Raw genomic sequence first — 27,137 nt, forward strand, 5'->3', positions numbered from 1 at the left:
GCATTTGTAGCTCTTGTGTTTGTGTACTTGTTGAGGACAATCTCATTTGATGCTCCAGCAGTAGTCTGCTCATCACTAAGAGTTCCAAGATTTTTGGGAAACTTATCAAGATGACTGTTCAGGAAATGAATCTTAACACTCATGTTACATCCAATGTCACAAAAAGCCAACAGCATCCTTTGAATCAGAAGTTCATAGTTTTCTGCTTTTCTTGTTGCCAAGGAAGTTCTTTGTAACTGCCACAAAAGACTGCCATGCTGCTTTCTCCTCCTTATTCATCTTCTTGGCAAATTCTTCATCAAGTATGAGGGTTTGAATTTAAGGTCCATCAAATATACCTGCTTCTATCTTCTCGAAAGATAAGGCAGAAAAAGCAGAAATAATATTTTGAAGGCATCCACTTTCTCTATTCAAAGTCTGAACAAACTGCTTCATTAAGCCAAGTTTGATGTGAAGTGGGGGAAAAATGATCCTGTCTTGATTAACTACAGGTTCATTCACAATATTTTGCATCTCTACTTCCAGAGCTTCAAGTTTTGGCCACTCCTTCTGTGTCCAGTGTTTCTCCTGAGCTCGGCTGTCCCACAAACACAGAAAGCAAGGATACTTTGTGAAACCTCTCTGTTGTCCTAGCAGGAAATTTACCATTTTAAGATCCACACAAATGATCCAATTATGCTCCTCCTACTTCAGAAAGTCGAGGACAATTATTATGTCATTCTTACTAAGTCATTCAATTTGGATTGGCTAAACTGCTGAGGAGTTAATGACTGCTTGACATCAGAAGAAGACCCTTCAAATTCTACAACCATTTCCTCATGCATCTTATCAAAATACACTTGATCACCATGTTCACTTTCTTTGTCCTTAGAAGAAATAAAACTATTGAAAACTGGAACCAGGAGTATCTCAGAGTGTGGGATAGGTCGTATTGCTAAAGGAATATTAGAATATGCAATCATATGCCATTTTTTCTTGCCAATGCCATTTATTTGGATCAGACAGAAATAATAGTCACTGCTGCAGTCCTTAGGTTCACGCCAAACCATGGGAATACCAAAAGGCATTCCTTTGCGTTTTCCTTTTGTCCAATCACGAAGCATTTTCTCACAATTATGACACACAATATGAGGAGCCCAATTCTTGTCTTGATCGCTAAGGAGAACTTGAAAATAGGCAATATATGCAAGTGTCACAAATGATGAAATATGGCACCTTTGACGTTGAAGTGTGTAACAGCTACATATATAACAGAAAGTGTCAGGACTATTCTTACATTGACACCTACCTGAAGAAGCCATGATTCAATCTTAAAACAAAATAAAAGGATGTTTTTATCAAATAATAATTTTTTACATTTAAAAACAACTACAATTGTGTAAAAGTGATGTTTGTAAAACATTAATTGCCTTGTGGTTATGTTCAATCCAAGAGTCATTGCCCTTTAACTCCAATTTAAAAACCAGTGCATGCCATTAACTGTAACAAAAAGAAATTAAAATTGCATATATACTATAGCATGCACCAACAAATAGATTCTGGATTTGGAATCAGCTATGCAGAAATATATAGAAACAGTTCTAAAACCTCATGCAACAGAAAATGAAAAAAAAAAATGTTCCCCAATGTTATTTTCCCTACTCTTTTCACTTTGCTATTTCTATTTGTTTTCTACCACAACAGTATTGTTTCTTAGTTCATGATTCTGGAAACAAAACTTGAACAGCCACTTGATCAAGTAATGTATTTAAAAAATGTTCTCTGGAGAAAATAAGTGAGGAATGTTGGATGGGTTGGACAAGGTGGAAAAAACCTAGGTAATGATGGGATGTGGGAACCCAGTGGGAATTCTGAGCACGAATTACACCATAGAGTTGATGTGGCCCTGGGGAGTTGGTCTCTGATACCCTGGGTCACTTAGTCGTTAGCTGTAGGCTGCAGTTCCTGGGCTGGTGCTGCCTGTTGGCAATTCTCTCAAGAAGGAGACATCTGTGAGCTTGTGGCAGCTCACACCGATAGTAGTCAGGGGATACATGCATTGACTTTTGGTAAAGTGGATCAAGGAAGGAAATGTAGACCATTTACTATAGACAATAATCTTTTTTCCCCCTTTCCTATGAATAAGTCTAAGGTCACCTTTCCCGTTAAAATAGAATGTAAAAAGCATAAGGAGGAGCATGGTGTTTCTTGTCAAGCTTGCCATCACCTCACGTGTATCTTACCTATAGCTTCAAAATTATTCAAATTAGGTTATTCTTGATTTTAACCAATACCAAGGTAGCCATATTAAATTATTCTTGTTTATTTTACATGTATTTTTTTTCTGGCATCGATTGCTTGAGAATTTATTTATTTTCCTATCCATATAAGGACATTTTTTTGGCAATAACTAATTTTTATTAGTGAAAAATGGTGACAAATATGTGAGTTCTATAAATTACAGATAATAAGTATTTGTGTAAGAAAGAGGTGAAGAGCTTTGTGATGTGGCAATATCGTGGCCAGTGAGGTTTATCCAAGGCGTGAGTGATTATTGCTGATTGTAAAGAAAAAGAGAGAAACTGTGAAGAGATTGCTTGGTCTTTCTCTGCTCTCCCTGTACATCCCTCCCTGTGAGACTTCACTGAAGGCTGGGAAACTAAACATGACATTTTGCAGACACTTTGCAGGTAGGGGTCTCCATGTGACCCAGGTTCGGTCAAGCAGGGGCACCCACCCTGGTCACACCAGGAGGAAGTAAGTGGCATAGGACAGTGGCTGTGTAGGCAAGATCTGATCTTGGTTCACAGGCATAGAAGGCTCCTGGGCAGCTGTGATGCAAGTTCTGTTTCCTGTTCCTGGGTGCCATGGATGCCAAGTGGCAGACGGTGCTGTTGGAACCACTCTCTCGTGGATGACTGGGCATTTCCTCTGGTTGCATTGCTTCTGTCTATTTTCCTAGACTCCCTTGAATCTGTCTGCTGCCTAGAATCTTGTAATAAATGCCTCTTCTTCAAATCACCTTGAGTAAATATTATTGCCTACAACTGAGAAGTACCCTAGAAAGTAATAATCCTAAGTATGGCAGGTATATTCTTAAAATGATATCTTAGTGTGGTTACCACATGCTAAGTTCTGCTCCTTAACTTGTGGGCCCAGAGACCCACCCTTGTCAGTTCTCTGGGGTGGTGGGGCTTACGAACTGACTCATATCTTGAAACTGAGACAAAGGAGACTGAGACAGGGAGAAACATGTATATTAAATGGTCAAGATGTTAGGGGAACTTCTGCCTAAATTCAAGTTACAAGATCTCAAGCCTGGGTAAAGGAAACTGAAATGGAGGATGAAGATAGCAGAAATGAACTTCATCGACACCAGTATATCACTATTTATCCAGGGTCAGAAACATGATGCTAACGTTGGAGACACAGAGAGTGCAGCTTCTCGGGGTTTCTCGTGTTTCTCAGGGGATGCTCTCTGGGTGGTGGCAAAAGTGGCTGAGTACTCATTGTAAAGTTCTGAACCCGTTAGTATAGGCAGGTAGCTAGATATTAGTAGGGAAAGGGAGCAAAGGGAATTGGACATAATGTATATTAAAACTTGGAAAGCCAGCTCTGGCTGTATAGCTCAGTTGGTTAGAGCATCATCTCAAAGCGCAGAGGTTGCTGATTTGATCCCTGGTCAGGGAACATACAGGAACAGATCAATTTTCTTATCTCTCTATCCCTTCCTCTTTCTCTAAAATTTATAAATAAAAATAAAAAATTTGGAAAGCCTGTTTCAGTAAGAAACTGCAAGGTCCAATTTAGTGTAAATTGCTAGAAAGCTAAAGTATTCACAATTGTGCTCAACAGCACAATTCAAGAATCCATTGTGTCCTCAGAGTCCATTGTGCTTCAGCCCTCAGAACTCAGATTTGGGGGGAATCCCTCCAAAGCGCTGATGGTCAGGTGTTTGGGGTAGTGGGTGTTTCTGTGCTTTCACTTTAAGTATGTACAGTGGAAGCCAAAATGGCCACCACAGAGGCTTGTCTATCTAGCCTAGAAGAAGGATCTGATTAGACAGACTCATGAGTTCCTACGTACAAAGGTATTGTGATCAAGCCCAAAATTGAAGGCTGCTTTATGTGGATTCAGGTAGAGGGAATCACAATGGCTGTGGTGTCCAGAAAACTAAGGCTCATCAAAGGTACATTTTTACCTTAGTCTTTGGCTTCTGAGAAATAAATTTATCTCTGGATCTTTTTATAAGAGGAATGTAACACACAGCATCTGATAAACAACCTCAGAGAAAATGTAGAGGTATTTAACATCTTACTGACTTGTATGTCTCGTGTAAGAAATTTATTGAATAGACTGAGTTCAGATGAAACAAGTCTTTCATTAACCCCCAACTTCAAACATATAAATATTTCAGAGATCATTCATTCTTTCTCACCTCCTGATAGCATTATAGATTCCACAGGTTTGCTGTTTCCAGGTAATAAAGAGTCTAAATCAAGACATTATTAATGTGGCTTCTAATTAAAGTCTTCATTTCCCCCCTTACCATAGGTCTGATATAGAGGTTGGGAACAAGAAGGGAAGAAAGTGGAAATTCAATTCTTTTACTCCCTTAGTACCCCTCTTCTTCTTGCTCTTAGAGGACTATGGAGTTGAGGAGGTGAGAGAAATAAAATTTGAAAGTCTTTCTTGACTAGTGCTACTGCTATCTGTTGCAGGCTGTTTCCTGTTCAGGGCCCAGAGAGGATTACTATACTTCATGATTCTTTGGTAAGGGAGAGATGCTTGTCTGCTAAACTTCTCCAAGCTCTTGCCCCATTGTGGAACCATAGCCTCTTTCTTTTAGGGAACTTTTAAAGTAATAAAAGTTTATATTTAAAAAAATAAAAAAAACAAATAGCCTGACCTGTGGTGGCGCAGTAGATAAACGGTCAACCTGGAATGCTGAAGTTGTCAGTTTGAAATTCTGGGCTTGCCTGATAAAGGCACATATGGGAGTTGAAGTGTTCTGTTCCTCCCTCCTTCTCTCTCTCTCTCTCTCTCTCTCTCTCTCTCTGTCTCTCTCTCACTCCTCACTAAAATAAAAAAATAAAAATAAAAAAATATCTCAAACAACCTAACTTTACACCTCAAGGAACTAAGTCCAAAGTATGCAAAAGAAAAGGCATAAAAAAGATCACAGCAAAAATAAATGAAATAGAAATTAGAAATATAATAGGAAAAAGCAACAAAACTAATAGTTGTTTTTAACAGATAAAATTGACAAACCTTGCCCTGGCCAGTTGGCTCAGTGGTAGAGCGTCGGCCTGGAGTGCAGAAGTCCTGGGTTTGATTCCCGGCCAGGGCACACAGGAGAAGTGCCCATCAGCTTCTCCACCCCTCCCCCTCTCTTTCCTCTCTGTCTCTCTCTTCCCCTCCCGAAGCCAAGGCTCGGAGCAAAGATGGCCCGGGCACTGGGGATGGCTCCTTGGCCTCTGCCTCAGGCGCTAGAGTGGCTCTGGTCACGACAGAGTGATGCCCCGGAGGGGCAGAGCATCGCCCCCTGGTGGGCAGTGTCGCCCTTGGTGGGCGTGCCGGGTGGATCCCGGTTGGGCGCATGCGGGAGTCTGTCTGACTGTCTCTCCCCGTTTCCAGCTTCGGAAAAATACAAAAAACAAAACAAAACAACAAACAACAACAACAACAACAAAACTGACAAACCTTTACCTAGACCAAGGAAAAAAGAGAGAAGACTCAAATTAAATAAGAAGTAAAAGAGAAGACATTTGAACTGATACCACAGAAATACAAAGGATCATAATAAACTATTATGAGCAATTATATACCAACAAATGGGTTACTTGAAAGAAACAAATTCTTAGAAACATTAAAGTTACCAAGATTGAATCATGAAGCATATCGGAACTGAACAATAATGATTAAAGAGATTAAATACCTAAGTAATGGAGGAAAAAAAGAACCCAAGTCTAGATGGTTTTACTGGTGAATTTTACCAAACATTTAAAGAATTAACACCAGTATTTTCAAACACTTCCAATAAATTGAAGAGGAAGAAATACTTCCAAACTTATTTGGTGAGACCATTACCCAGATACCCAAACCAGAAAAGAACACTGAAGAGCCTAGATGAAAAAATCCCCCCCAAAATACTAATAAATCAACTTCATCAGCACATTAAAAAGATCACACACCATGATCAAGTGGGATTTATTTCTTGGATGCAAAGATGACTCAACATACACAAAACAAAAAATTTCACATTAACATAATAAAAGATAAAAATTAAATGATTTTTATCAAGCATTTGAAAATATTCAGCATCCTTTTATGATAAAAATCCTCAACAAATTGGGTATATAAAGATCATACCTAAACATAATAAAAGATATATATGACAGACTCACAGCTAACATCACGATCAACAGTAAAATGTTGAAAACTTTTTTTGAGATCAGGAACAAGACAAGGGTGCTCTTCTTTTGGTGACAGAGACAGAAAGAGAGACAGAGAGAGGGAAAGATAGGGGTAGACAGACAGGAAGGAAGAGAGATGAGAAGTATCAATTGTTATTGTGGCATCTTAGTTGTTCATTGATTGCTATCTCAATATGTGCCTTGACCAGGGGGCTACAACAGAACAGTGACCTTAGGCTCAAGCCAGCGATCTTGGGCTTCAAGCCAATGACCATGAAGTCATGTCTATGATCCCATGCTCTAGCCAGTGACCCTGCACTAAAGCTGGATGAGCCTGTGCTCAAGCCGACGACCTCAGGGTTTCAAACTTGAGTTCTCTGTGTCCCAGTCCAGCACTCTATTTAGTGTGCCACTGCCTCGTGAGGCAAGGGTGTTCACTTTTATCACTCTATTCAACATAACACCAGAGGTCCTAGTTATAGGAATCAGGTGAGAAAAAAGAAATAAAAAGCAACTAAATATGAAAAGAAGCAGTAAAATTGTCTGTATTTGCAGATGATATGATTATACAAAAAAGACATCCTGAAGACTCAACGAAAAACTGCTGAATTTAATCAATGAATTCAGTGAAGTTGTAAGATAATCAACAAATAGGGATCAGTTATGTTTTTATATACTAACAATTCATATCTAAATGAGAACTAAAGAAAACAATACCATCCCCAATAGCATCAAGAACAATAAAATACTTAGAAATAAATTTAAGCAAGAAGATGAATGATCTGGACACTGAACACTATAATCTCTTTGATGAAAGAAATTGAAGAAGACAAGCAACTGAAAAGATTTTGTGTTCATCGCTAGGAAGAATTAATAATGTTAAAATGTCCATATTACCCAAAAACATCTATAGAGTCAATGTAATTTCTGTCAAAATCCCTATGAAATACAAAAACAATTCTAAAATTTATGTGGAACTACAAAAGACTGAATAGCCAAAATGATCCTGAGGAAAAAAAACAAAGTTAGAAGCACCACACTTCCTGATTTCAAGCTATATTACAAAGTTATAGTAATCAAAACAGTATGGTACTGGCAGAAAAATGAATGCAAAAATTGAGAGACCAGAAATAAATGTTCACATATACGGTCAACTAATATTTGCCAAGGGAGCCAAGAATATTCATTCAATGGGAAAGAATTGTTTCTTCAGTAAATGGTATTGGGAAAGCTGAATAATTACTTGCAAAAGAATAAAATTGGATCCCTATCCTATACCACACATAAAAAATTTGGCTCAGAGCTGGCCAGTTGGCTCAGTAGTAGAGCATCAGTCTGGCATATGGATATCCTGGGTTCGATTCCTGGTCAGGGAACACAGGAGAAGCACCCATCTGTTTATCTACCCTCCTCCTCTCACTTCTCTCTCTTTCTCTTTCTCTCTCTCTCTCTCTTCTCCTCCTGTAGCCATGGCTCAATTGGAGTGAGTTGGCTCTGGAAGCTGAAGATGGCTCCATAGTCTCTGTCTCAGGTACTAAGAAGAGCTTAGTTGCTGAGCAATGAAGGAATGCCCAAATGAGGAGAGCATCACCCCCTAGTGGGCTTGCCAGGTCTATCCCTTTCAGGGTGCATGTGAGAATCTGTCTCTCTGCCTCTCCTTCTTCCGCTGAATTTAAAAAAATGCCTCAAATGGATTAAAGACTTAAACATAATACCCCAAGCTATAAAGTTTGTAAAATAAAAATGTAGATCTTGCCAATGGTTTTTTGGATATGACACAAGCAATGAAAGCAAAAATCAAGTGAGACTGTGTCAAATTTTAAATCTTTTGTACAGCAAAATAAATATTAAAATAAAAAGGCAACTGATATAGGAAGAGAAAATATTTGCAAACTATAAATCTAATAAGGGGTTAATATCCACTAATACCCAAAATATATGAAGAACTCATAAAATTCAATTATAAAAGCAAACAACCTGATTTTTTAAAAGCAGAGGGAATAAATAGGTATTTTTGCAGAGAAGACAGACAAATGGCCAACAGGTACATAAAAAAATGTTCAAGAGCACTAATTGTTAGGGAAATACAAATCAAAACCACAAGGAGATTTTACCTCACTCCTGTTAAAACAGCTATTATCAAAAAAGACAAGAGGTAACCAGTGCTGTTATGGAGGATATGGAGACAAGGGAACACTTGTGCACTGTTGATGGGAATGTAAATTTGTTCAGTCATGATGGAAAACAGTATAGATATTCTGCAAGAATTAAAAATAGAACTAGGAATCCCACTTCTGAGTAGACATTCAAATAAAGTGAAATCAGGATATTGAAAAGATTATCTGCACTCTTATATTTTTTGCAGCATTATTCACACTAGCTAAATATAGAGACAATCTAAGGAGCTATCAACAGATAAAGAAGATCTCTCTCTCTCTCTCTCTCTCTCTCTCTCTCTCTCTCTCTCACACACACACACACACACACACACACACACACACAGGAATATTATTCAACCACAAGAGAAAGGAAATCAATCCTGCCATTTGCAACAATCTGAATGGTCTTGAGGCTATTATGCTAAGTGAAATATGTCCAACAGAGAGAGAAACAAATACTATATGCTATCTGTTAGATTTGGAATCTAAAAAAGCCAAACTTGAACAAACAGTAGAATGGTGGTCTCCAGGGGCTGGAACATGGAGAAAATTGGAATATGTTGGCCAAAGGGTCCAAACTGCAGTTAAGATAAGTAGGTTCTGGGAATCCAATGCACAACACTGTGAATATAGTTACCAATACTGCATCATGTACTTGGAAGTTGCTAGGTGACTATATCTTAAATGTTCTCATCACAAGAAAGAAATGATAACTATGTGGTGTGTTGGAGTGTTACATAATGCGATGGTAGAAATCATAATTCGATACATAAAGATGTCAAACCAACATGTTGTAGACCTTACACTTACATAATGTTACAAGTCCATTATATATTAATATAAAAAAAGGTAAAAGAAAGAGAAGTTTAATAGTGGAATAGAGCTTACATTTAGTGCCAAGTAAGGTAAATGACATCAGCAAATGTGAGGAAGTAGCACTACATATGGATTTTCAGGAAACAATAAACAGATGCATTGGGTGCAAACACTTTGGCTTATGTTGAAGATTCTTGGAAGATGAGGCTGGACCAGTAGATCAGAGGCAGATCTTGAAAACTCTTGAGTGTCATGCTCCAAAATAAGTGAACAGTGCAATTTACTTGTTGAACCCATGTAACCTGAACAGTATGAATGAGAGGGGCATAGAAAATATCATTCAATACATAAGTTTGGTTGTGTGTCTAATTAGGAACAGACTCCATGTCAAGCACTATCAGAGAGTCACCATTTTGAATGGCTTCAAGATTGGAAGAGATCAAGGCTTGCCTGCATTTATGGAACATCATGGCCATATGGGGTTGTCAAGGGTAATGCTGGTTATTGTTATTATTTGAGTCAATGCCAACTCCCATTTGCTCTGAGTCTTGTTGTACCCGGTGCCTCAGGCTGCCTCTAGGCCCCAGCACCTTACCTTGAAAACCTTTTTCAATGTAGGGCTGCTCAGCATCAGTGAAGTGGAATGAATAGAGACTGTAGCATAGATGGCGGATTCCAGGGCCCAGAACCAGGCTCTCCTCTTCAATTTGGAAGATATAAAGGAGACGAGTATGGTTAGAAAGTAAGATGTGAAGAAGATGAGGAAGAAGGCTAGATACCTCAGGGCAGTGGAGTAAGTTTTCAGGCTGGAGTTGCAGTGGCCTGTCCTGTGATGTTGCATCTGCCCCAAGTGTTGGCACAATGAGGCTATGAGAAAGACGGTGGAGGCCAGGAACAGGAGGAAAGGAATAAACAACAGAACCAGATGCTGAGCTACGAAAAAACTATGCACAAATGTATGAAGTCTCTCAGTCTCCGTGTCATTTCTAGAGAAATGCATCTTGGAGACTAACTGACCCTCCAGGTATTGCCTAATTGCTGAAGGGATCACTGTCATACAGGAAATCAGCAGAGAGCCCAGCAACAGCCGAGAAACCAACCTCAAAATTCTCCACCTCAGCCACAGGAAGATGGGGTGGGTGAAGGAAGAGACTTTGACGCAGTAGATGACAGCATGCAAGCTGGTTAACCAGAACGTAAGAGTATTAGTGAATTCCCAGGTGATTGACACGTGCCAAAGTAAAATGTTAGGGTAGAAATAGGAGAAACAATTGAACAGCACTGATGACCACTGTAGAAAGAAGCGGCAGAAGCCCAGGCTGATGAGAATCATGTCCACAGGTGACAGCCTTTTGACCTGCAGCCATTCTCTGCTCAGCACTGCAACAATTAAGCTACTCTGCACAATTATGGTTGTGGACTCAAGGAAATAGATGATCATGAAGAAGTCAGAGAGTTGGCTGGGTATCATCATCCTTCTACTCCAAAGTATCTTCCTGTGCACAGATTCAGAACCTCTGCAATAATTTCCTGGTAGGAAACACATTCCTGGTCACTATTATCTCATGCAAAAAAACACCTCCCTGAGGATGCAAAATTTCCCTGGCCCATTTTTGGTTTTGCCATTTTCATACCTGCAGGATTTGCTTGTGCTTTGCTTGCTGGCTTGTCATCAGGCCTGAGTGCAGGGAAATGTTGTTTGAATGTGGATTCCTGCCCCCAAGGTGATTTGATTATTCCCATAAAAGAAATACCTATTTTATAACCATGTCTTTTATTTCCTCTTTATCTCTGAGAGGTGTCTTTAACTTATGTTTCTATCTATCTTCTCACTCTTTTAACCTAAAATTTGAACCACAGGAAAAGTAAATCCTTTGCTGCTCATTCATGTCCTGAGTAATATATCTATTCTGCTAACAGAGTGCTGTAATCATGACAACTTCAGGAACCTTGTCTTCCTGCTTCTACAGTAGCTGGGGGTAGATGCTGCAACCAAAGTACAAGCGCCAATAAAATATAATAAAAAGTCCTTATTCTGAGAACCCACCCACGAAAATGCTGGGACCCCACACCTTTAAGTATCACCTGCCAATCCAGACCACTTTCATAACTGCCTGTTGAATTCCTCAACTCAGAGAAACCCCTGCACCCTCCCCATATCACTCCTGACATCAAGGTGGGGCATCCTTCACTACTCTTCTTGCAATTCCAAAGCATTCTTTTTTGGTTTGTTCTGTTTTATTTATGGAGAGAGAAAGATGGAGAGAGAGACAGATAAGGACAGACAGGAAGAGAAAAAGATGAGAATCATCAATATTTCCTTGTAGCACCTTAGTTGTTCATTGATTGCTTTCTCATATGTGCCTTAACTCCAGGTCTCCAGCTGAGCCAATGACCTCTTGCTCAAGCCAGCAATCTTGGTTTCAAGCCAGCAACCCTGGGCTCAAGCCAGTGACCATTGGTTTCGAGCCAGTGAACATGGGGTCATGTCTATGACCCCATGCTCAAGCCAGAGACCCCACACGCAAGCTGGTGAGCCTGTGCTCAAGCCGGCAACCTCGAGGTTTTGAATCTGAGTCCTCAGCATCCCAGGTCAACACTCTATGCACTGCGCCACCACCTGTTCAGGCTAAAGCATTGATACTTATATATCTTTGGGAATTGCTTTTGTTCCATTGACATTACTGTTGTTGTTGTTGTTGTTTTTTCTTCTTACATGGCGAGGGTCTTTCTGCTACTGCTCACATTGGTCAAGATGAATTGAAAGAGGGCCTCTTTATGAGTAAAAAGTTTTTTTTTTTTAATTGCATTTCTATGTCAAGTGCCCATTAGATATAAACACTCAGTACAGGGGAGTTTGGAACATGAAGCTGGAAATGGAAAGGCTCAGAGGCCAAAAGATCCCTCTAAGCAGGAACTTGTGAACTTGTGACTTTAGGTGCTGTTTTGGACAAGGAACAAACTACATATGACTTCTCGGTATCTAGAAATTAATTCATGGCTATCTAAGCAGATGAGAGAATGAAATCAGAAAATAAGTTCATGAAAACTATACTAGATAGACACCAAATATTTAATTAGTGGCTTCAAAAATGAGAGGAGAATTCTAATAATTGTTTCTCAGTGAGCAAGACAAGAGAGTTGTTGACCCTGTGTGTGATAAGCACTAAGTTTGTGTGAACTTTAATTATTCAAGGAGGAGAAAACAGAAGTACTCAAATGTAAAGTTTAGAAATTTTTAACATAAAACAAAATCATTGAGCTTATAATGCAAAGGTAAAGTTTAGTTTTATTTTATTAGTAGTATTATTTTATTTTCAGAGGGAGACAGATAGATACAGGGAGGGACAGACAGACAGAAAGGGAGACAAGTGAGAAGCATCAACTCATAGTTGCAGCACCTTGGTTGTTCATTGATTGCTTTCTCATATGTGTCTTGACCAGGGGTTTACAGAATAGCCAGTGACCCCTTGCTCCAGCCTCTGACCTTTGGGTTCAAGCCAGTGACCATGGGGTCATGTTGATGATCCCATGTTCAATCAAGCTGGCAAACCCCGTGCTCAATTTGGTGAGCCCATACTCAAACCAGATGAGCTCATGCTCAAGCCAATGACCTCGGGATTTCGAACCTGGGTCCTTAGCATCCCAGGCCAATGCTCTGTCCACTGTACCATCACATGGTCAGGCAGATAAAGCATAGTTTTAAACAGCACACTTGGTGTCAAAATATTAGAAAGCATCTGCTTTGCATTCTCAATAAAATGTAAGAATCAGGAAATTTAAAAATGAGATGATAAAATGAGCATCTGTCCAATAGTTTTCAATTGAAAGGTTAATTGGTTGAAATGTATCCAGACATAATAAAAAGAGAGAAAGATAAGAAATGGCGGTATGAGCCCTGGCCGGTTGGCTCAGTGGTAGAGCGTCGGCCTGGCGTGCAGGAGTCCTGGGTTTGATTTCCGGCCAGGGCACACAGGAGAAGCGCCCATCTGCTTCTCCACCCCTCCCCCTCTCCTTCCTCTCTGTCTCTCTCTTCCCTTCCGCAGCCAAGGCTCCATTGGAACAAAGTTGGCCTGGGCGCTGAGGATGGCTCTGTGGCCTCTGCCTCAGGTGCTAGAATGGCTCTGGTTGCAAGAGAGCGACGCCCCAGATGGCAAAGCATCGCCCTCTGGTGGGCATGCTGGATGGATCCCGCTCGGGCGCATGTAGGAGTCCGTCTGACTGCCTCCCCATTTCCAACTTCAGAAAAATACAAAAAAAGAAAAAAAGAAAAGAAATGGCGGTATGTAGGGAGATAGTCAATAATAGCATTGACTGGCTTTTCTCTCCTGGATACACTAAGCATGTTGCCTCCTAAAACATATTGGCTCAATCTGAGAAACCCCGAAAAGCTCATGGTGCTCCCCAAACCTCCATCTGCCATCTGCGGGACTTTGAAGGGCAATCCCCACGCTATAGCCCTCATGACTAGATACCAGACAGAGCAGTTCGACCAGTAATGAGCATCTGTCTAAAGTAGCCACTCCTAGGCTGGCCTGCAGCCTGAGAGATGACCCAATACTACTCTATACTACAGGCACGCTCTAGGACAGTGGTAGGCAAACTCATTAGTCAACAGAGCCAAATATCAACAGTACAAAGATTGAAATTTCTGTTGAGAACCAAATTTTTTAAACTTAAACTATATAGGTAGGTACATTGTTATCATATTAACTTAATTAGGGTACTCCTAAACTGGCCTTTGCTAAAAATGTCCTCAATCTGATTGAGGTACGTTCGCTGAAGTCAATCTCTTCCAACTCTCCCATCCACACTCATCTTGTATACTTGTTTTGTCTATCTCCTTTAGTTCATCCTCGCTATATGTCCAAACCATCTCAACATACCTTTCTTAATCCTTGACACTACATCTTCTTTCACTCCACAGCGCTCCCTAAAATTCACTCCATCTTTTACTCCACAGCGCTCCCTAAAATTAACTTAATAAACTTTACTTAAAGTTTTAAGTCTTAGTTAAACTATAGGTACGTTGAATAAAACTTGATATCATACTTAATAACTGTAAAGCCAGTAGCCACAGCCACCATCACAGCCACCTGGCCTGTCAGGTTCAGGTTTGATTCAAATAGATGGTAATGAAACAATGGAGCCAAGAACTGGTGGGCCATTAGCTTTAATCCTAGCTTGCACCTGGTGGGAAGAAATACACACAGTGGGAAAACACTTCTCTTTCCATTCAGGGCTCCCAAAACCACTGACTTATTCAGAGTTTCCTAAAATCAAAGGTGTCTACCTCACCAGCCTTATTCACCTCTGTTCCCCATCTCCCTCTCTCTGCACAAGCTCTGCACAAACTGGCTTCTCCTTTAGCACTCTGCCATTTTGGCTGCTTCTCCTCTCCTCCACGTGGCCTTTATCTGCTCTCTTCTAGCATGGGCTCCTCTGCCCCATTTTATAGTGTAGAAATCAAAACTTTTAATCCAATATACAAACAAGGAAGTCTCTGATACAAAATCACTTATCTGAGGCATAATGGGATTCCTCATGAGAGTGCACCACCCACATCATGCAACAGTCAAGGGTGTGGGGAAAAGCTTAGTCTTAAAACTAAGCCTTAGGCTATAAGGACCCTGCCTGCTTACAGCCTGTCCCCCACACCCAATGCAGACTATAAGCAAGCAAATATATATATCATATTTACAAACTTATTTGACCAACAATAATGATATTATTTATTGATAAAATTAAATTGTAAGGTATCCATAAAATTTATCATGACAATGACTGACAAACACTAATGTGAATAATGGCCTTGCATCTCCTTGGAAAGTTTAGGTAAGTCAGGTTTGTATGTTGTTGTTTTTAATTTTAGTCATGATTCCAGGTTCTCATCAATTAGATGACTTCTCAATTTACTATTGATAAGGTTCATGCTTGAAAATGACTGTTTGCATGAGTATGTAGACCCGAATAAGGAAAGAACAGCAAACACTAGTTTTTTCAGCTGATTATGAGTCAAGAATACTATTCCAGGTGTTAAAAATCAACATAACTTCCTTCTCCAGGTCTTTCAAAGCAGACCACTTGTGCTGTGAACTAAGTTCACATTTGTTTTTCTCCAATATTTTTATATCAGCACAAAGACATTCAAATTTTGAGCTCCACAATTCTTTGTTTCTTAAATCCAGCAATTGCATTTCAAAGTTGCCAATGTCAATATTAAAGGGAGAAAAATTTAACTCTGTTACAGTAGCATTAAGAGGTTTTTAAACAAAGGCTAATGTCACTTTGCTGTTTCTGAATTCCTGAAACCTGCTGAGAAAAACTTTCCTCATATTTAAAAGTGTTGTTTTGAAATAGCAAATGTCAATATCAGAATTATTTTTTTGGTGATGTTTCAACAGGCTTGGAAATTGAATCAAAGTTTCTCTTTCAAAATCTTGAGCAAAAAGAGATAATTTGTTTTGAAAAAATTGTGTTTCTTTCCCCTGTAGTTTACGATTAAACTGATTTAGATGAGACGTAACATCTATCATGAAATAAAATTTTTGGATACACTGATTGTTCCTTAGTTCTGGATAGTGAACACCCTTCTCAAGGAGAAATGCTTTAATTTCTGTTAATAAGGAAGCGAAACGTTTCAAAACGTTTCCTCTTGATAACCAACATGCCTTGTCATGCAGCAGAAGATCTTCATACTCACTCTCCATTTCAACTAAAAATTCGTTAAATTGGCGATGATGAAGAGCTTTAGCTACAATGGAGTTGATAATCTTAATCACCAATTCCATAACTTTGCAAATTTCTTCTGGAAATGTCTGTGCACAAAGTGCTTCTTGATGAATGATGCAATGGTAAGGAAGTACCTTGTGATTAATTTTTTCTTTCAAAATAGCAACAAACCCGTTTCTTAATGCCGGTCATATTTTTTATAATTATATTTATCCGTCTGTTGAAATTGAGACAATTTTATTGAGTAGAATATGATGTTTTTCCATGCACTCAATTACAGCATTTGCTATATCTTCTCCACATGTTTGACCTTTGAGTGGTAATAATCTTAAAAGTTCTTCTTTAGAAACTGTAGATGAAATAAATCATACAAAAAGTGAAACTTGAGCTGTATCATTTGTCACAAGACTCGTCAACTGCTATTGATAAAGCTAAAACCAATTTAAGATTTTCGACTACCCGGTTGGTTATATTTGAAAGTGTTTTGACTGTTGTATCTTTCACTGTTTTAGCAGACAATGGTAACTCTAATTATTTTTAGAATATCTGCTTTGTTCTTAAAATCCTGAAATAGCTCTTCGGATGCACTTATTAAACAACTTTTTATGTATTCACCATCTGTATATGCTTTTCTTTTCTTAGCAATCTTTTGAGTAACCACAAAACTTGCAATATTAACATTGTTGGAAGATTGCATCCAGTAATTAAATACAGAACTTGATTTTTCTTGACTCTTCTGAAGTTCCTCAACTGCTTTCTTCCTTCATCATTGACAGGATATTTAGCACTAAATGACACGTGTTTAGTTGTAAAATGTCTCTCCAAATTTGATTTCTTGTTATGCGCCAATTTTTCCTGACAAATAAGACAGGTCAGAAGGCCATGTAAGTTTTGAATAAATGCGAAAGTCTTGGTCCATTCAACTTTAAATTCACGGTTTTCGTCGTCTGTTTTCTTTGCTTCTTCTTTGTAGCCTTGTCAGACAGGGTACCTAAAAAAATGTTTCACTTTATAATAATAAAGCCACCAACACAAAATAATTACAGTTCTTAAATTGATGACAAAAATACCTGTAGGATTTGCAGCTGGCTGGAAAAGTACAGGTAACTTTATGCTTTGTGTAGATACTTATGTCTCCCGTGTGCGACTTGCGACGGGACTAGCACTAACCACTGCACAATGAGACTGCTGACTGACGGGCTCACTCAACTTGTGCATGAATTGCGCGCGCCTCCCCAGCGCTGCGTATCCTGCCGCCCCACCAGCGATCCCCTGCGTGTACCTGTGTGCCTGCACGTGGTATTTTGTGGAAGAGCCACACTCAAGGGGTGAAAGAGCCGCGTGTGGCTCACGAACCACAGTTTGCCGACCACTGCTCTAGGTGTTAGTCGCCAGTTGTGTAACCCAGAAACTCTTTTTGGGAGAGTTGGAATGTGAGACATTCTAAGTTAGTTCTTAGACTAGCAGTTGATGCTCCCTGGGGTGAGGAGTTCAAGGCTGGCTTTTTTATTTTGTGTGCATATGAATCCTGCAGAACCACCTCTGGGATCCCTTGCTTCAGCGACTAAGACACTACAATACCTTGGAGACACTCAGAAAATATCTGTGGAATAATTAATGAGAACAGGGAGAGCAACAGACTAGAGAGCCATGTGTCCTACTGTATTATAAGTGTTAAGGACCTTGACAGCCATAAAACCAGCATCCTAGCATAGCTGAGACATACACACTGTTATTACATATGATTGTATTCTTATGTCATTTAAACTGAAAATCAGCAAAGATGTTAAAATATAAGTGTGACCAAATTGGCAGCAATTATTTTTTAGGGAAAAAATGTGTGTCTTGGGTATTTCTTTTGAAAAATTGAATAGAAATTGAACGAGACAAATGATGATTACAATTTTTTCCCATTATATGTGAGATTGTAAAGAGCAATTCCCATGGTCTGTACTGTGAATGTGCATTGTTGATCAGGATTTGGACCAGTGAATCCTGGTAAATGGATTTACTAGGGCAGTAGGAAAAGGGGGACTAGTAAAATGGATGCCAAGTTAATAAATGTGAATTCCACAATGCTCTGGTCATGTCTGCATCACATGGTAGTTTCTTTATACTGCTGTAGGTCAAATAATAACCCCCAGAACATCCGAATCCCCCAAACCTGTGACTATATTACCTTATGTGACAAAAGGGACTTTTCAGAAATAATTAAGTTAAAAATCTTGAGATGAGAAGATTATTCTAGAAAATCTGGGTAAGCTTCATATAACCACAAAGATCCTTACAGGAGGGAGGCAGAGAGGTGAGAGTCAGAGAGAAATTAAATAAGGGGCAGAGATCAGAACTTGAGCCAAGGAACGCAGGCTGAGACCAACAACAGAAGGCAGAGCACACACTCTCGAGAACCAACACACCTCTGCCAATACCTAGACCCGTAAGACCCACCTGTGACTCTGACCTTCAGAACTTGAATATAATATTTATACACTTGGTCTACAGAAGTACCCTCTTATGTGTTGGGGATCCCTTCCAGGACCCCAAGAGGATACCTGAAAATGCAAATAGTACCAGATCCTAAATATACTACTTTTTCCTACACATATCAATATATACCTACAATAAAGTTTAATTTATAAATTAGGCACAGTAAGTGATGAACAACAATAGATACTGATAAAATAGGTTGTAACAGTATACTGTGATAAAAGTTATATGAAGGTTTTTCTCCCTCTCTCAAAATATGTTAATGTCTGTAGTCATCCTTCTTGTGTTGACATAAGGCTTACATGTTGAGAGGAAGGGAAATGAACAACGTGGGCCTTGTGAGGTAGGGTTAGGCTGCTGCTATTGACCTTCTGACAATAATGCAAAGAGGTCATCCAACCACGATGACATCACATCTTCCACCCACAAATTTAATGCCTGTTCCATCTTAACTAAGCACGTATTATGCACTGTGGCTGTAACTCTTGCATTTTGAGATGTGACAGAAAAACTACCAAGAACTCATTCCTCCTCCACGATTTCATGGATAGGAGATTTGTTCTTCCCATAGATTTTTTCATAACCTCAACATACGATTTTTTTTCTTAAGTTGAGAACTTACACTTTTTCCCATGAAGAATCACTTTACAGCTTTATATTCGAATTCGCAACATTACTATTCTAGAACTGTGGGGTCACTATAAAGTAGAAATAAGGGTCACTTGGACATAGGCATGAGATACCACTCAGTTGAGCTGATAACCAAGATGGCGGCTGCTGAGTGACTGAAGGGCAAGAGCGTGCGCAGTGTGGATGTGCAAACAGTGGAGTGGGACACCACCAGACTTTATCCTGTTACTCAGAATGGCATGCATTTTAAAAACTTACAAATTGTTTATTTCTAGAATTTTTCATTTGATCTTTTGGGCTGCAATTTACTGCAGGTGACTGAAACCTTGGAAAGCGAAACCACAGATAAAGGGGAACTACTGTCTATTTACGATGGAATATTAGCCAGCTTAAAAAAAGAAAAAAAGCCTCTTATTTGTGACAAACTTGATATATCTGATATGAAAATTATGCTAAAATAGCCACGACTTCTCTGCAACTACAAATAAAATGTTTAATGCTATATAGTTCAGTATTTCAAAATATTCACCAACTCCATAAGTGTTATAATTCTCTAATAGCGTTAAAGCCTGTACGTTAAGCAAGACCTAGAGCCTCTAAACAAAGTTTTCTTCTCTAAAGATCCTACAAAGATTTATACTCTATATTCCTCTTTTACCTTACCTGTATTAGAAAAATGTAGAGATATTTCAGCTTTGGAGGCAACGAACCTACTCTTGCTTCCTATAAAGAGGCTCCTTGTTTTCTTTCAGTGTGTGATTCGGTCTCATTTTTCCCGATTTATATTTTTTTCTGTGAAGGAAGATTGCATCCATTTTTGAAGACTGAAAAAAGCTATTTCATCTTCACCTCCAAATGAACAGCATGATTTGTTTACCTACCTTCCATTCATAAATCTCTTTCTTGAAAAATAGAACTCCTTCCCCACAGGCTGGTCATAGAGTTTTTGTGCCTCTGACCCTTTCATTTGTCAAAAAACGGTGGGTTCAGATGTTTCCCAATTAGTCAAACACATTTTATTCCTTGTGTTACTAGCATTCAATAACAGAATTGTTCTTTTTTTATGTAGAAAAACAACATCCAAATGATCAGCACTGTAAAAAGAGTATCTAATAGTAACTTGTGTGGTCCAAGCACAGGGACAGGGTGCATTTTCTTTCCTGTTTCTAATTCTGTCACCAACCTGTATGGCCTGAAGCAAGTCTTTATTTTCTTTCTTTAATTTTATTCTTTAAAGAAGAATCATGGCATTAATTTGTTCAGTTTGCAATTTATTGAATATACACATTACTGAAACCCTGGGAACATGTATGTAGTCAGTTGCTAATTATATGATAGAAAATACAAGCACTACACTCTCATACTAAAATGATGCCACCCATAGGCTTTAGGCAAAATTTTGAACAAAAGGAGATAAAAACCATCATCAGCTACAAAACGACTATGTTTCAAGTGACACTTGTGACTCCACTGGAAACTGCCTCTGCTTTCATCACTCTTACCAGCAATTATCCTTGGTGTCCTTGAACCTTGGTGTCCTCTGCACTGATGTAGAGCAGAATCTCTCCCCCTATATCCACTGCTTCCGTTACATTCAATTACAGGGTTATCAAAGCCAAACACACACTCCAGAGCCTCAGACATGGTTTATTGACTTTGTCTCTCTCCCTAAGATATAGTATACGTCCACAAGGCTGGGAGGGGTTAGGGCAGGACAATAAATACTGCCCTTAGAGACACCCCTCTCTTATAACATCTAAAGCCATAGTTCCCTTATTGACAGCATCAGCCTCTTCTGCAAAACAGTTAGAAATGCAAATTCTTGGGCCCTCCCTAGACCTACTGAATCATGGGAGTGGGATCCAACAATCTGAATTTTAACAAGGCTTCTAGTTGATTTTGATGCATGATGAAGCTTGAGAAATTGATTTCCACATCTCATGTCTGGTCCCTTACCCTTGGGATGACTCTGGTCCTTTTACGTACAGGCTACCCAATGGCCTTTCTGGATGTAAATAGATTTATCTGAGTCCACTGAAAGACACAACCTTGGTCCAAGCTGAGATTCTTTCAGCAAATTAAGAGTGGGTTTAAGCCTAGTCAGTTGTGGTTTAGTGGATAAAGCATCAAACCTGGACACTGAGGTCACTAATTTGAAATTCTAAGGTCACCAGCTAGAGTATGGGCTCATCTAGCCTGAGTGGACTCACCAGTTCCAGTGCAGGGTAGCTGGTTTGAGCACAAGATCATTGACAAGGTCCCATGGTTGCTGGCTTGAGCCTAAGGTTGCTGGTTTGAGCAAGGGGCCACAGGCTTAGCTTGAGTCACTCCCCCCCATGCCCATCAAGGCACATATGAGAAGTAAGCAATAAAAAACTAAAGTGAAGCCACTATGAGTTGATGCTTCTCATCTCTCTGCTCTCCCCTCCCTTCCTTTCTCTATTTCTCTCTCCCCCCCCCAAAAAAAGTAAGATTTTTGTTCTTGTTTTTAATAGTGTCCCACTATGAAAAGTTTCTTGTTCTAATTTTGGGGCAGTATAAAATTTCCAGAGATTGAGTATTTTAGAGAGAGGTTTTAGAATAAAACTACTTCATAATATGCAGTAAAGGGGAATGAGAGATAGATGGGCTACTGCAGAGCTTTGAGAAGCCTTCTTTGGTTACCTTCTGTATTTTTCTCAAGTATGAACGCAGTAACTCATCAGCCAGCCCTGAGAGCAAACAGTGATGCCAACCGTCACGGATGACTTAGAACACTCTACACCACCGAAGGATTTGCATAGGAAAAACAGAGCAGGGGGAACAAAAACAGCGAAAAGGAAAGACAGGATAATGAAGAAAGGGGAAGGGTTAAGAAACGAAAAGTAAAAGGACAAGAGTCTTTATGCCTCCCGGTCTTTGTCCCATCTTAGAATTCAGACTTGTTCGTAGACTGCTTTACCCCTCCAAGCAGAGGCAAGGAAGACTGTGCTGGGAATGTGTCCCTGGAGTTTGGGAACAGTCTTTCTCAGGGAAAAGATGCCAACCACATGCCACTATCCTGCTACAACCAGTTCCCATCCCTCCAACCTTCATACCCACAAATTCATAAAATTTTAAAAGATAAATAATAGAATGTTTTTATATGATGGGGATGAGTGGGAAATGGTACAGGAGAGAGGAAAAGAGAGAGAGAGAAAGAGAGAGAGAGACTAACTTTTAGAGCTTTGTCCTAGTAGCAAGAGGTGATGCGGTCTAGCAAGTAGAGGATTTGATGTTTGCTTTATGCAAAGATAGTTTTTTCTCCCTAGTGGCAGGAGAACAATAAGTACACACATGATAGCTTGTTGATGCTGATAACACAATAGAAGTTCCTTTCTTAGTGTGCCTGTCTTTTTAGTGAAGCTGGAAGGAGAGCCCCATGAGTTGAGAATGAAGAAGGAATGAAAACGTTGAGATTTGAACACATGCAGATTTATGCAGGAGATCCTTGGATGTCAGAGACATTTAGGGCTTGTGCCTCGCAGAACTCAAGGGGGCAACGTTTACATAGACTCGTCAGCAAGGACCTGTGGCGGCTTTGGCTAGGAAAATGTGCTGCTCGGATTTCCTGCTGCTGGCAACATAACTGACCTACGGTCCCAGTTTCTGCCTTTCTGGATCCACAACCACTTGCAATAAAAGCCATGCTTCCTATAGGATACCCTCACCCAGCAACTGAGCATGGTGGAGGTAAAAGGAAGAATAATGCTGATTCATTTCTGTGAGAGTGGGGACTCCTCAACCGTGTGCCTTTGGTTCAAGGATGCTCTTCATTTTGGCCAGAACATTCTTAGAACTCCACTGCAGTGCAAGAATCTTCCTACCTAATCTTCTTCCCCCCCTCCACTCCTTTGCAGAAGTCATGTCTCATCTCATTCTGAATTCTATCTCTGTCTTCCCCAGCTCCGTCCTCCTTTGGTTTCCTAGGCATTTCTCCAATAAGTCTCTTGCACATCTAATTCTACTTTGATATCTACTTTTTGTTATTATCATCAGCTATGTAGGTATCTTTGGGACAAACATAAAAGGTATCAGGAGTGGTATAAGAAACAAGTAAAAAGATAGGATTTGACGACTGACTCACTCATGCCCCAGAAAACAAAGAAGATTATAATATGAGTGTTATTTGGAACATAAAGAGTCCCTGGCATAACATGGTGGCCTGGTTTCTAAAGATTTCACCCCTGATGAAACATACAGGTAGAATGAACTGCTCTTGCAGTTGTGAGAGTCATTTGAAAGATACAAAATGAACAATATCTATAAAGACAGTGGAGTTGTGGTTACTGATGAGTTGTATTGAGACCCTGGAGGGGGATAAGTGGCAACAAGAGTCACTGGCAAACAATGTAGGGCTAAGTGTGAGAGCCAGAGGCACCTTTGGTGGATTATAATGAAGTCCTGATCTCTTATAGAGGAATAACAAAAACCAGGCAGAGCTAAGCAGTATGCTGAAGATTTGATAGTGTTGAAGAGATCCAGAGCCATTTAAATGGTCAGCAAGTCAGATTTGTTAGGGTCATATCAGGACCGTGTTTGAGAAAACCTGGGATATTTTACACATGGATAAAAAATATTTGAATGCCTGTTCCTTAGGATTTTGTGTATACAGATGCCATTGTACACTCAAAACATTTGAGGTATCCCGCCATTCCTTTTAAGAGCCAGTCCATCTCCCACACCGGACGATGCTTTAGAGGCTCTCCTTTTTTTTTTTTTTTTTTTTTTTTTTTTTTTGTGACAGACAGAGTCAGACAGAGGGACAGATAGGAACAGAAAGACAGGAAGGGAGAGAGATGAGAAGCATCAATTCTTCGTTGCGGCACCTTAGTTGTTCATTGATTATTTTCTCATATGTGCCTTGACCGGGGGTTACAGCAGACCAAGTGATTTTTTGCTTGAGCCAGCAACCTTGGGCTCAAGCTGGTGAGCTTTGCTCAAACCAGATGAGCCTGCACTCAAGCTGCCGACCTCAGGGTCTTGAACCTGGGTCTTCCGCATCCCAGTCCGACACTTTATCTACTGCGCCACCACCTGGTCAGGCATAGAGGCTCTCCCTTCATGTCCTCAGGAGTGGCCTTATTCCCTCCCCTGGATGACAGGCTGATAACAAGATTAAGTCCCAGCAGGACCTAGATGGGAATATGGAAAACTTGATAACAGAGGAAAGAGATTAAACATAAAAGGAGCAACAAAAATTGGTAAGAGAACTAGCAGGTTATATTCACATCAGGGAAATGCAAATCAAAGCCACCATGAGATACCACCTCACATCTGTTAGAATGGCCATCATCAAAAAGACAAGACAGCCTGACCTGTGGTGGCGCAGTGGATAAAGCGTCAACCTGGAAACGCTGAGGTTGCCGGTTCAAAACCCTGGGCTTGCCTGGTCAAGGCACATATGGGAGTTGATGCTTCCTGCTCCTCCCCCCTTCTCTTTCTCTCTCTCCCCTCTCTATAATGAATAAATAAAATATAAAAAAAAAAAAAAATTAAAAAAAAAAAAAAAAAAAAAGACAAGACAATGTTAGTGAGAATGTGAAGAAAAAGGAACTCTTGTGCACTCTTAGTGAGAATATAAAGTGGTGTAGCTATTGTGGAAAACAGTATGGAGCTTCCTCAGGAAATTAAAAATAGAACTAATATAATCGAGCAATCCCACTTCAGGATATGTGTCCAAAGGAGATGAAACCACTATCTCAAAGAGCCATCTGCACCCCCATGCTCCTTGCAGCATTACTCACACTAGCCAGGACATGTAAACAACCTAGCTGTTCACTGAGGAAGGAATGAATAAAGAAAATACTATTATATATCTATATTGATATTGATCTAGATATATATTACATAGATATTCAGCCAGAGAAAAGAAGGGAATCCTGCCTTTTGAGCAACATGGACGAACCCAGAGGGCATGATGCTCTCTGAAATAAGTCATACAGAGAAAGACAGATACTGTATGTTCTCACCTATATATGGAATCTTAAAAACCTTAACGTATAGAATTATAGTATAGCCTTGTGGTTTCCAGGGACAAAGGAATGGGGGAAATGGTAATATATTGATCAAAGGGTACAAATGTCCAGATGAATAAGTTGAATAAGTTCTGGCAAATCTAGCATACAGTATGGTGATTAGAATCTAGAATACTATACTTTATATAAGAAAGTTGTTAAAAGAGTAGATCTTGAATATTTTCATACAGCAGACCAAGTAAGCCCTTGCTCGAGCCAGCGACCTTGGGTCCAAGCTGGTGAGCTTTGCTCAAACCAGGTGAGCCCGTGCTCAAACTGGTGACCTCAGAGTCTGGAACCTGGGTCCTCCGCATCCCAGTCCGATGCTTTATCCACTGCACCACCCCCCGGTCAGGCATAGACTTACTTCTTAGGTAAAGCATAGTCATCAAAGACTAAATGTGAGATTAACAATAGTCATCAATCTTATATCAAGCAAAAAAAGAATCAGGAAATATTTTTTTATTAATGATGATTCATCTCCTATATTTGTTTATATTTCTGAGAAGCTGACACCAAAATAAGGTTAGCTGTGCATGAGATTTATTTTATAAGTGCCTAGGAAAGAAAAATTGATGTAGTGAAGAGGGTGAGAAGATTCTACAGACGATGATGAAAGTCCTACCTCTAGTGAAGGAGGGGACCAGGCAGAGGAACAGGTAGCAGAGCAGTTCTAAGCACCAGGCAGTCAATGAGGAATCCTCAAGCCACGGGAGTCTCCTGTCTCACAGGAATGGGACAGTCTTCTCCGTCATAAGCTCTTGTAAGTTTTTCCAAGGCTATTCTTGACATCTTGAAAATATCTGCTCATCATCACAAAGGCAACCAGATGAAGGAGTGCAGACAGATGTTTGGAAATACTCCCCATGTTGAGAAAATAATTCAAAGTAAATGCTAGCGTGGTGTTGAAAACACAGAAATCCCTTCATGGAGAAAGCCAGCGTCTACCTTACCATAAATGAAGTTGCCACAGGGTACAGTTTAACCTTGTGTCTGTAGTATATACTAATTCATTCATTATTTCAGGGAACAGTGGTTCAAGATTTTATTTAACCCAATAGATAAATTTGTAAACAGTATCACAGAAGTAAAATGTAATACTGGTGAGGAAAGTAAAAAGATTACTTGAGGGAAATGTCGATTGAGTATAATGACTCTCTGATTATAAAATATGATAATAAACAATATGCTGTTGCTTTAAATATTCTTACAGATTTGATCTGTACAAGATGTTCTCCTTTTCGTCTCCCGTTGTCATGTGTGAAAACAGCACATTTTTAAAAATTACCTTGGAATGCAATGACCTGACTAGGAAAGGTTGATCAGAGGAAATGTCTACTCATCTGTTCCCTCCCTCACTCACTTTATCCTCCAGACACCCCGACCCTGTTCTCAGAACCTTTTATCTTCAACCGTTTTCCTCAGTCTCTTCCCCCCGTGACTTCTTCCTTAGCCCCTTCGGTATCACTATTGTTCCTATGCTGTAGCAAAGCCATTTGAGGATTTTTCTGCACCTAACCTTCCTTGTGTAGTTTCTGGGTCACTTCGTGGCTGGTCCCCAAGATTTTTCCCCATTATTCCTTTTTATTTATATATATTTCTTCTCCTACTCTCAATTCTCAGCTAACAGTAATGCCTGGCCAAGTCTTTACATTTTTTTCATTTTTTTATTGTTTTAAATTTCATTTTAATTTATTGGGTGTACATACACTCTAGTGTTGCCCCACATGCCGCCCTCCCCCTTGTTCCTCACCACCTCCGCCCTATCCTTCTCCCCACAACGCCCTCCCCTTGGTTTTGTTTTTCTGCTCTCATTTCATCCTATCATCCCTTTTCCCTCTGGACCCTTTGATTCCATCTATTCCATTCCTCAGTTCATATTG

General features: G+C 39.7%; 1 protein-coding gene across 1 annotated transcript; it reads right to left on the reverse strand.

Moving 5' to 3' along the window:
• Positions 1–9,935: 9,935 nt before the first annotated feature.
• TAS2R16 (taste 2 receptor member 16) lies at positions 9,936–10,841 on the reverse strand. The gene has a single exon (XM_066366150.1). The coding sequence runs from the start codon at positions 10,839–10,841 to the stop codon at positions 9,936–9,938; it is 906 nt and encodes a 301-aa protein (XP_066222247.1).
• Positions 10,842–27,137: the final 16,296 nt, after the last annotated feature.

Source organism: Saccopteryx leptura, chromosome 2 (genome assembly GCF_036850995.1).
Source record: "Saccopteryx leptura isolate mSacLep1 chromosome 2, mSacLep1_pri_phased_curated, whole genome shotgun sequence".
Classification (NCBI taxonomy): Eukaryota; Metazoa; Chordata; class Mammalia; order Chiroptera; family Emballonuridae; genus Saccopteryx; species Saccopteryx leptura.